Source organism: Emydura macquarii, unplaced genomic scaffold, assembly GCF_026122565.2.
Source record: "Emydura macquarii macquarii isolate MOO-44397 ecotype Brisbane River unplaced genomic scaffold, CSIRO-AGI_Emac_v2 contig_1263, whole genome shotgun sequence".
Lineage (NCBI taxonomy): Eukaryota > Metazoa > Chordata > Testudines > Chelidae > Emydura > Emydura macquarii.
The window spans coordinates 10,297,463-10,309,473 of NW_027131400.1; the positions used below are offsets into that span (position 1 = coordinate 10,297,463).

Below are 12,011 nucleotides of genomic sequence, written 5' to 3' on the forward strand. Positions count from 1 at the left end.
AAGGGTAATCGTATATGTTGCGCTAGTGTTGTTGGGTTTGAATGTTTTTGAAAAGCAAAAAAAATACCCCTTTGTAAGGACTCCTGGGATGTGGCTGTGGATTAGATTTGAAATAAGAATCTAACAGAGTGAGCCCTCAAGTCATGCAAATGTGGTTCACTAAATTAATTTAAATAATTGTAAATTTAATTTTAGGAATCTGCCGAAATGCACAGACGGTAGTACGAATATTGGGTAAACAATTATTTTCTAATGTGCACTGTAACACGTGGCTTTATTTAGAAAATGTTCATTAGTTTGGAAAATGAATTATGTTTTACCAGATATCTAGATCAAGCTTTTGTTCCTGTGACTCCAAATGGTCATGGGCAGATACTATTATGCTGCACATAAAACCGTCTAAGCCTCTGTCTCACAATCTAGTCTTGCTTCTGGCACATTTCTAGTTAAGTATTGAAATGTGCGTGCCGTATTGAGCACTTTTCTTCTTGAAGATTAGGAACATTACTATCTCCCCACATTGAGCAGTTAGATGTTCATCTGGAGACTTCAAAGGTTAGGGAGCTTCAAAAGTCAAAAGTTTTTGAGCTTGCCCCAAAAGAGTTATGGATCTGTTAAGGAATCCAAAGAAAATGAGGGTGAGTAATGCAGGGTGCGCAGGAAAAAATAAATCAAACTACAGACAATATATGCAACTTGCTTTGGCTATTTCTCACTATTTAACTTAACACTGTAGTTGCCCATCAGCACGGAGGCAGCATGGAAAATTTGACTACAACTATTATTAATATTTTATGTTTGACAGTAGCTTTTAGAATCCTCAACCAAGGTTAGGTGCTGTACATACAATTGTACAAGATAGTCCCTCCCCAGAAGCCTTTACTGTCTAAGGTCCTGATCATACAAGGGCTTTTAGGTGCGTACTTAACTTTATACACTGAGTAATTTCATTGCCTTCAATGTCACTGTGCTGTCATTGTGCAAAATTAAGTACATATGCAAGGGGTACCTGTCTTGTCTTTTACTTAGATAGTAAGCTTCTTGAGGCAAGTAGTTTGTTCTTGTTATGTGTTTATACAATACTTGTCGTAATGGAAGCCTGGTCCATCACTGGGACTCCTATGCACTATCCCAATAAAAATTAACAACAAAAATTAACATGATTTTCTCTCTTTTACATCTGGCAAACTGAGGCACAGAAGATTAAGTGACTTGCCCAGGGATACATATGAAATCCGTAGCAAAGCTGGAAATTCATCATAGTTTTTTCTAAGTTTTGGTTTTGTGCCTTTACTATTACGACCAAGCTTCAGCTAGTTTCCCATAGCACCAACCTTTACATGAAAGCTGGGTAGAAAGTATTCATAGAGCTCCGTCTCTTCCTGATTGCTAATTGTGTAGGTACAAAACACTTACGCAGATAATAAAATCAATAAACATATTTACAGAAAAATAAATTTGATTCTGTTAAAGCAGCTTCAGATAAAAGGGAATGCACCAAAGCACAATCTCTATGGATTTTGAATCAGTTACGATGCCTCAAGTATTCTTTATGAATTAATGAAGAGATAGAGTCTTATCGGAAAAGATCTTTGCACCAGGTGAAGAGTGTATTTTCCTCAGACATGAGTCAATCTGCAAAAGGTAGAAGGGGATGATTCATTTTTTAAGGAAAACTTTGAGATGACCTGCTTTATCACTTGTGTGTTCCTCTAAATTACACACTTTATTTTTCTTTCACCATTTTCCCTTCTTTACTTCTGCCATCATCAACCTGGCATTGGGCTAGCTTTTGTGACTGAGAAAGGGCAATGATCCTGAGTTAGTCGTAGAAGCCAGTGGAGAGCAATAAAGTATTTCCAGGTCCATATGGAATCAAAGAACATTTTAGAACTAGAGTCTCAGACTTGGAAACCATAAACTAACCAAACAACTAAATCAGTCCAATCCTTTTTATCCATTTAAGTATAAGGAAACATATACTGGGATACTTAAGGCCCAGAATGTGGGTCTAAAATCAGATATAGAGATACTGTGTGTGTATATAAAATCAGATACAGAGGATTTGTGAAACATAATGCCCTCCCATTGTGGGATGCTTTTTAGATTACCTAAAAATGTGATAAACTGAGTGGAGACAGAAGGAAGAACTGGATGAATCCAATATAGCTTTGTAATTTGAAAAGAATCACTTTCTCTTTGTAGAATAAAATACATTAAGGAGTGATAAACTGATGTGTGATGTCCCCTGAGTAAACATAATATACGTTTTATAATGTGGGGTTATTTTCCCTTTAGTTTACTGGATCCATTTCACTTCCAAATTCTGAAAGAATATAAATGTTGAAAACATATATTACTATGTGCATGTGCAACACAGTGCTACATATTTGTTGTACCTGTTATAATACTAGCAGCTGCTGCAGATGTTAATTTTGGTTATTAAGTTTTAATTCATTCAAGAAGTGTGGTTGGTGAGGGTTGGTTCCTCCTTCCCGTCACCCATAGACAGGCTGATTTGTAAGGTGGGTAGGAGGTTCTCATGTTTTAACCGCTTATTTTTCCTCCTTTTTCCTTGGTTTCCTTCCCTTCCTTTGCCTGCATCTTGATTATTTTGTATGCTCTGTTGAATCTGAGGTGCTGTCAGTTGATTTTTTTGGGGGGGGAGGGGAAAGTTGGCCAATCTCCAACCCCAATGATTTTTATAGGTGTAGAGTTAATCCCAACTTGAATATCGCCCATTCATCTGTAGTTCACTGGCTGACTTCCATTAGCACAGCCCTGTGGTGCTTCTCGCTGTCTGCAAATAACAATTTTCAAGCCTACAGAGGAATAACTTGGCCCCAGTCAGTACGTGTAACACTCTTTAAGGCTGGTTATTATAGACTGTATATGCAGTAATGAGTAATGCACCGACTTGGCAACACTGCAGAGCATCTTTTCCATCCCTGTAATTGAAATGTATGGGGCTCTCAAGTGTGTATGATGCTTGCTAGAAGCAGGGAGGAGAGTCCATTACAACTTGTGGCCCCAGTTCTAAAGAGCCTAAATAAGTATCCGCAAGTACATATATAGCCCTCTCCTCTTTCTCTAGCGAGGACTGGGTAGTAGCATTTAAAAGGACTTAAACTAAGGTTTTTGTTTTCCATTCATTCCAATTTTGTGTTGTCTTTATCCACACTTCTCCAGAAATATTTTTCACCTTCCATTCACATGATCATTGACATAATTTAGATAAATCTTCTATCTTTCTGTTTCTTCTTTCTTCATTTCCTCATTTATGTTACATTCATAGCTTTGATTATTCTCAACTGTTATTTAAAGAGAAGAAAACATTTTTCCATTCTTAAAACCTATTAGACAATTCTACTCTCATGAATATAATTTTGTTTGCTGAAGCTGTATTTAGTCTGTTTGGCTCTGATTGAAGGAGAACACTTATTGTATATAGTTGTAACTGCAGTGGTGACTGTTTTATATAGCATTTACCAACAGTTACTTCAACGCGCTAGCAGAGGAGAGGGAACTTTTCACAGAAAGGAATTCCTGAGTGTAAAGGGAAAAAGCATAGTGCTACTGGCTGCTTTTAGGAAAGGCCATGAAAATTGTGGTGCTTAGGGCATGGTTACAGTACAAAATTAAGTCGACTTAAGTTAGGTCAACCTACAGTCACCTCAGTAATTAAATCTGCTGTTCATCTCCACACTACCCTCCTCCTGCCAGCAGTGTGCATCCTCACCAGGAGTGCTAACACTGACTTAAGTGGGGCATTGTGGGGGGCTGTCTGTTGGAGCATTGACACCCAGAGCTGTCTGCTGGATCCCCGCTGCCTCACAGCTCAGGCTGTCAAAGGCAGCAACAGCAAAGCAATGCGATGTAAGCAAAGCAGTGTCTGCATGGACGTTGTGTTGACCGAACTACATCGATGTAAGCTCTACGCCTCTCGTGGAGGTGGAGTTATTAGGTCAGTGTAGTGGGAGACTTACATCAGCGGGAGCAACATTGTAGTGTAGATGCTTGCGGATTTAGGTTGATGTAAGCTGCCTTATGTTGAGTTAACTCTATTGTGTCGACCAGGCCTTACATTTTGTAGTAGTTTGCTTTATAGCCGAGAAGAGATTTCTGAAGATTTAAAAGCATTCTAAGAAGCATCTCTGAAGCTGAACTGTATTAACCTTAAAAAAAAAAAAAAAAAAAAAAAAAAGTTTTCTTTTCAAAAAAGAAAAGCTTTTAATATACGTTCCATTGAGTTTTTTATTATAGAATATATGAATACTTTTCATATCTATTAATTAGTATCTGTTTTAACAGATGTGATCAGCTTAAAGCAAAAAGAACTCTCATTTCTTGTGGTGCTTATAAAAACCTACTTGCAAAGTAGCACTCTGGTACTGTTTGGTTTCATGAGATACCTTAATGGAATCCAAGGAAGTTTCAGATAACTCTGAATTGTTAAGTGTACTGCATTGTTTTAATAAAGCATGTTAGGCATTAGCATTTTCGTTCACCTCCCAGTGTTTGTCAAAGAGTGATTATTACGTGATTTGATTTTAACTGTCTTTTTAGGTGCAGGTGTTTGGATTGTATTCAGGAGAAGAATTTCATGAAACATTTGACTGTCCTATTAAAGTAAGTACTCCTTTAATCCTTAACAGGTACGTTATAGTTGCTTTTAATAAAATAAGGGTCACACTGATTCTGTTGCTAAAAAATACTAATTCTTTGCCTTAATGTTATTTAAATCACTAGAAAAGCTATCTCAGTCCATAAGCTTTTGAGCTGGTTAGGTTGGGGGGAAAAGCTGATCTAGGTTTTGTACAGTCTGAGTTTTATTGAGGTTTTTAAAATATAAAAGGCAAAGTGTGAGAGGAAATTGTCAGGTTTCCGTTGTTTCCTGTCTTTGTAGATCTGTGATTATAAATGTTGATGGTTCTGATAAGTGCTAGGTCAATATTTTTGAATTGATTAGAATCTTAAATCTACCCTTGGATAAAGTGGTGGGTGATGATGATATCACAATGGTGACGCACTCTATAGTGAGGGAAAATGTCAGTTATGCTTCTCTTGCCATAGATGACTTGGTTGTCATCAGACAGCAGCAATAATAGGGTTATGTGAAGAGCCAGGTGGCTACAGAGAAAAATTTCTTGGAGGGAAAGAGGGCGGTTGTTCTGGTATAAGATTCTGTTTTATGGAAGAGAACTGTGATAATATTTTCCCGACAATATTGCGTTTTGGCCACTTGGGAGCTTCCATGCCATCTAAATGGGAAAAGACCCCCCCTTTTTTTTTTAATCTATCTACTTCGTAAAAGAGGTACAACTGTAACAATCCATTACAGGCAAAGGTTGCATAGAGTGAAAGTTGATATAGGTCTCAATGTTGCAATTTAACAAATAAATAAATACTTCAGCAATTATACTTTTTCTCCCCCTTTAAACACAGATTGTTGCTGTCCACCCTCAGTTTGTAAGATCCCACTGCAAACAGTTTGTAACGGGAGGAAAAAAGGTAAGCTATATCCTAGATAACTTTACGATTTCCCTACCTCTTACACTTATGGATTCTTCTGTTAAAATAAATACATTTAGTGATCTTTTATATATATTTATATTTATCTGTTTGAAAATCTAGGACCTCGGAGAGAAGTAATTTTTTCCTTCTCTTTATCCATTCTTTAAAAACAAAACAAAAATATGTACATTTAAGTCTGGGTGGGAAAAATTAGCACTTTTTAAAAAGGTGGAGGACATTTTCATTATTTAAAAGACAGGACTAAGACAAATAATAATAAACATAGTTTTTTTGTTGTGACAAAATATCGATGAGAATAATTTGGACTTCATGGGCCAATTTCTTTTCATAACTCCAACCCTTTGACCTGAAAACAGAATTTGTTCCAAAGTCTTATTTTCTGTGGTATATATTATTTTCTGGCTCTGTCCCTTTCCTATATAAATAAAAACAAGATATACCAAATTGGGTCATAGTGCATTTGTCCTTTAAGTCAGTCTTGGGTTTTCATTTTTGTGTTGTAAGGGAGTAAATCTCTCTTGAGAGAGAAGTTAGGCTCCATAGTTGTGAACTTGTTTGTGTGACAAGGAGTGACTTTTGTCCCTTTTGTACCCCTTGATTCCAGGCAGTTTGGTCTTCCTAAAGTTGATAATAACGTTTCATTCCATACCTACAAAATAATGAGTCGTCAATTAATCACAGTTAATGCATGTGATTAATGCAAAACAAATTAACTAGATTTTTAAAAAGTTGCGATTATTGCAGTTTTAATCGCACTGTTAAACAATAATAGAATACCAATTTAAATTTATTATGATTTTGATGTTTTTCTACATTTTCAAATATATTGATTTCAATTACAACACAATGCAAAGTGTACAGTGATCACTTCATGTTATTATTTTGTTACAAATATTTGCACTGTAAAAAGATAAACAAAACAAATAGTATTTTTCAATTCACCGCATACAAGTCCACTCAGTCCTACTTCTTGTTCAGCCAGTTGCTAAGACAAACAAGTTTGTTTACATTTACGGAATATAATGCAGCCTGCTTCTTATTTACAATGTCACCTGAAAGTGAGAACTGGCATTCGCATGGCACTGTTGTAGCTGGCATTGCAAGCTATTTACATGCCAGATATGCTAAATATTTGTATGCCCCTTCTTGCTTTGACTCATAGGCTCTGAAGTTGTACATTGTTTTGTTTCTGAGTGCAGTTATGTTAAAATAAATAAATAAATAAAAATTCTACATTTTTAAGTTGTACTTTCATGATAGAAATTGCACTACAGTACTTGTATGAGGTGAATTGAAAAATACTATGTCTTTTTATTATTTTTACAGTGCAAATATTTGTAATAAAAATGATATAAAGTGAGCACTGTACACTTTTTATTTTGTTGTAATTGAAATCAATACATTTGAAAATGTAGAAAAACATCCAAAAAGATTTATAATAAATTTAAATTGGTATTTTTATTGTTTAACACTGGGATTAAAACTGTAATTAATTGTGACTATTTTTTAAATCTCACGATTAATTGCTATTAATTTTTTTAATCATTTGACAGCCCTAAAAATAATGTAATTTTGAATCCCAACATCACTGTTTATAAGTTCCAGAGTTGATCCTGTATCATTCACAGTGTACATTTTAGGGTAAAATAGGAAAAAAAAATATTAAAACAGTGCAATGTGGTGATTTGTTATATTCATGGAGCCATTTATTGTGACCCTTTAAATTCATCAAACTGAATGACCTGGATCTGCCTTGCCAGATGACACAGAACTTCTAGTGCCACTAATAACCTCTTTTCCATCAGCAGTACAATTTATTATTATTATTATTTAAAATAAATAAAATAGCTATTATGTGAATGGCTAAGCCAGCCTTGCTGGCTGGCCAGAGTTAGCATTGCCCTTTAGATTCTAAAGTGGTTCTCAAACAGCACCCTCTGCTCTGGCACTGCAACCCTAATCCCAGCTTGATGCAGAGGGGAGGGTGGTATGTGGAGGGCTTGGAGAATGAGCACCCTCTGCACTTAGCATGCAATGGCAGCTCCTGTTCCTCAGGGCTGGGCCTGGCTCCCCACTCAGGCGCAGGCAGTTGCAGCGTCACTGCAGGTTTGGCCTGCTGCCCCTTCAGGCCAAGTTCAAATGAATGATGCTGCAATCCTGTGTGTCCTGTGTGGGAGCCAGGCCCAGCCCTGTGGGGTGAATATTTGGCGGGCTTGCTCTCCAGCCCCCTATTCCACTCCCCTCTGGGTCTCCTGTCCACACTGGCCCACAAACCATCTAGAATCTTCATGTGACCCACTGGTGGGTCACAACCCACCATTTGGGAACTACTGTTTAGATATTGCACATCAATGGATGCCTCTCCCAACAACAAAGTTGTCAAGCCATTCAGTGGTGGTAATGGTGATGTGGAGAGAGAAACTGGGAATTCATAGAAAGAGGAAGCTCTGTCAGGTAGTAAAATAATTTGGATTTACTTGATGCTGAACAGAAAAAAACCATCAGGGATTTAACACATATCTTTGGTTCTCTTTGATTACTTGACAGGTTGTTCTATAGTCTGCCCTCTGGGAGATGGTATACTGATTCCTAATGCGTGCCCATTTTCCTCCTCTTCCTATTCATTTTTGCTGAGAAAAAACTTTCCTCTTGGGGAAAACTTTAACTGACATCTTAGTATATGGTATTTAACAATATAATAAAAAACAGCCCTAGAAATTTGTAACTTCATTCTATTAGTATATTTATTTTAAAAAAAATCACTGCTGTAATTAACCTTAAAATTGTGCCCAACACAAAAAATACAGTCATATTGTGCGCTTAGTCTGCAAATCATACCCCGACCTGTTATGGGCTCTGAACAGATGGGCTCCTATAGAACTGGATCTTAATCTGCTGCATGAAGAGGTTAGAGCAGGGACGGCATGCAATACCAACACCATTATGGTAGTCCCATTAGTTTTGGCAGAAGTTAAACTTTCATTTACCGCCCTCTCTTTTCTCCTCCTCCTGTCCTCCTGTGTCGTGTCTCTTCCCCCCCCCCCCCCCCCAAAATCTAGTCTCTCAGATGTAAAGAAAACCATTTGAATATGACTGACTGTGGTGGTAGCTTTCTGAGTAGCATATAGAAATAATAGCTTTGAAAAGCATGAATTGTCCCCATCTATCCTTGCAGGATTTTAGCTTTGGTACCTAATATAACATCTTTAACTCTTTCACTACTGATCATTTGAGCAGAAATTCAGCTATTGAAGGAGGCCTTTGAATGGAGTACTGCCACTTTTTACATTCTCTTCTAGTTACATTACACGTAGGCTTGGAAGGATTAGATTTTTATCAGTAAATGTTGAAAAATGTTGTTTTTCACCATACACACACAAACCGACGAAAAAATTTCCATAGGGGATTGAAATTTACAGATAGGCAAAGTCAGAAAAATGATGCTTGAGAACCTGTTAGTTTGACTTAAGCCTATGTATTTTGTATATTTTGATATATGATGTAGACAATTTGTGTTTTAATGGGTTACAAAGCTTTGACTTTTTGAATCTCAGTATCTGCTATCATTAAATGATTATTGTCTTACCCCCCAACCCCTGGACTGAACCCTCATAATTTCCCTCAACTGTGAAAATTTAGATAGATGAAAATAGAAAAAAAATGCTTAAAACTTATAATATTGCACAGCTGTGAAAATTTAAATTGGTAAAAGTACAAAAATCCCTTTTAAAAAAACCCCCAACATTGATATTATAAATTATAAACATTGAAGCCTGATTATTGATATAGTTATTTCAGAAAGAATGAAGGATATTTACTGTGTGAATGCTTTCACATGTCCCTTCTCCTTCAGGTGCCTGGCTTCAGCACAGTGGCATGCAGACAACGTTTTCCCATAGTAGTGCCGGTGGAGCAGAGCATGTGCCCTGTGCATGGTCATACTACTAGCAGAGGGCAGAAAGGGGCAGGTTGCCCCGAACTCCATCAGTTCCTTTTCACCACATGAGATTGGTAGTCTGAGCATGTGTCCTGGTTGCATTCTTTCCCATTTTCTCTTTAGATAAAAATTTTCTAGATTTTATTGTTGTAGTTAGTTAGATTTTTTAATATAGTTATAGTTAGTGGTACTCATTTTAGGAAAAAATTTATTTCATTTTGTTCGAGCTTTAAACTTGACCCTGGGGTATGCCTAGGTCCCCAGGGTTTAAGCTCTGTTCTGAATATAACAAACCTGTGCCAGTCAGTAATCCTCACTCCCGCAGCTTTAAGTGTCGGAAGAAGAACATGTGAGGCGTAAGTGTCCTATCTGTAGGGGGTTAAGACTAGGACTAAGAAGTGGAAGAACATTTTACTTCACCATGTCCTGATGAAGGCAGCTTGGTGCCCACCCTTGGCACGTAGCTGTTGTTACGCGGGGGTTCAGACTCTACTCTATCTTTGAACGTACCACCGGATTTGGTGACATCTCTGAGAGAAGACATCATTCTCTGTCAGCAGAAGAAGTCGATCTCTTGTAACCAGAAGAGGCTGTCTTCTTTGATTGCTAAGTCCCTAACAGAATCATGCAAGAAGACGGATACCCAGGTTAGAGCTAAGGTGCTAAGGTGCTCCCTGGTACTGTGTTCATTGTCTACCGATGTAGAATCATTCACTCCAACACTACGTGGGAACCTTCTATGGCATCAATTTCATCTGTGATGCATCGTACGTTTTCTGTACCAGTGATGTCTGAGGGATATGTGGCAGCCAGGGACTTCCTTTGTCCATCATTGATGGACTCATCACTAATGCAGGATGAGGTTCAGGTACCAACAATTTCTGCTACCTGAGCTTCCTACCAGGATCCATCCTTAGCACCTATTCATTCAGCGCTGTCATAGACTGGACATTTGTTGGTGTTGTTGGGGACCAGAAGCTCTTCAGTGCAACAGGGCAGGCATTTGGTACCTTCAACAGCAAAGCCACCATTGCTTCCTGTAGAACCGTCTACCTCGTGTCGGACCAGGTCCTGGTCTCCTGCTACTCTGCCACAGCCACACCACCTTGGCCTTCAGATTTTGCCTACTATCAAGAGTCAGAGGTGGCATCTTACATTTCAGGAGCCTATTACAGAAGGTCTTACACTTCTCCCCGTTCATCCTTGCACAAGTTGAGTTCTCGGCACAGGCATTTGTCACAGAAACAGATTCAAGGAGAGGATGCCTTGTGGTTGGACTGTGGTACTGTACCAGGTACAACAGTGGCTCTTTTGGAATCCTTAGGAGGTTTCCCCCAGACTCTTAGGTCCTCATCTCCTAAATACTGCATTCTAATTCAAAGTAACTGTCAGGGCTCTGTTCTCTACCTAGTGTGTGTCCTGGTACTCAGCAAGCAAGGAACCTTATTCTTCCAGTGCCTGCCCCTTCTGGTATAGAGAAATTCAGCAGTCAGATGCTATAGGGACACAGCTCATCACTTCTTTATCTTTCCTGGCTATTGTCTCTGAATCATTCTTCCCAGTTCCTGATGAGTATAAGACTTGGTTTACAGGTGAAACAGGTTCAGGGCAATTCACACAAGTTAGTGGATATTTTGCATGCCGCAGGACCTGCTATAGTGGTGTTACCTATTAATAGGCCATCTTGGAGCCTACCAAAAACCTTTGGCAAACTTAATGCCCACTGCTAAAAGAACTGAAGAAGGATACCAATTTTCTTCCCAGAAGCATGAGTATTTTTGTTCGCACCCACCCCGAGGACTTTTGGTAATGACAGCTGTGAATGAAAATAACTCTTCTTTAGGTCTCAGGCATAGTTTTGCAGAACCATGGCCAGGCACTGCATCCCAACCCTCTCAGCCTATATTTGACTCTTGATTGCTCAGTGGCTGATTCCCCAGGAAGCTGACTGTTTCCTTGATGTTCAGAATGTTCTCTTAACTAGCAGGAAGCCTTCCACCAGTATACTTAGCTTAGAAAATGGAGGAGGTTCTCTGTGTGGTCTCAACAGCAAAGTACTGCTTCACCTAAATGAAAAAGAACTCTGTCAGTTCCCTGAGAGCTCATTTAGCAGCTTTCTCAGCAGTCCATCCTCCTGTAGAAAGATGATCTATTTTTGTTCCCAACCCTCTAACTGTTAGATTCTTCAAAGGATGGGTCAGGCTCTTCTTCCCTCCTATAAAAGTCCCCACACCATCATGTGAGCTAAATTTGGTTCTGGAGTTTTAATAGCCCCCCCTCCCCCCCTTTTGTTTTTTAAAGCCTTTAGCGATGTGCTCCATTTTTCATCTCTCCAAGAAGGTGGCATTCCTGGTGGCTGTTACTTTGGCCAGAAGCAGCAGAACTTCCAGCTTCAGATGCGTATATGGTTGTTTTTTTTAATGAAAATGCAGTTTGTTTGTGCGCACACCCTAAATTTCTCACTAAAGTGGTGTTGGCTTTTCATCTGAATCAGCCTGTATACTTACTAACCTTTTTCCCCAAAACCTCATTATCATAA

The 12,011-nt window shown here is 38.4% G+C and overlaps 1 protein-coding gene across 3 annotated transcripts in view; it reads left to right on the forward strand.

Annotated features, from left to right (window-relative positions):
* Positions 1 to 12,011, forward strand: part of VPS41 (VPS41 subunit of HOPS complex) — a 150,199-nt gene that overhangs the window by 50,471 nt on the left and 87,717 nt on the right. For all 3 annotated transcript variants that reach the window (XM_067550401.1, XM_067550400.1, XM_067550402.1), the window contains 2 exons: positions 4,567 to 4,629; positions 5,446 to 5,511. In XM_067550401.1, the coding sequence (XP_067406502.1) occupies positions 4,567 to 4,629; positions 5,446 to 5,511 (129 nt within the window). The remainder of the gene's footprint in view (positions 1 to 4,566; positions 4,630 to 5,445; positions 5,512 to 12,011) is intronic.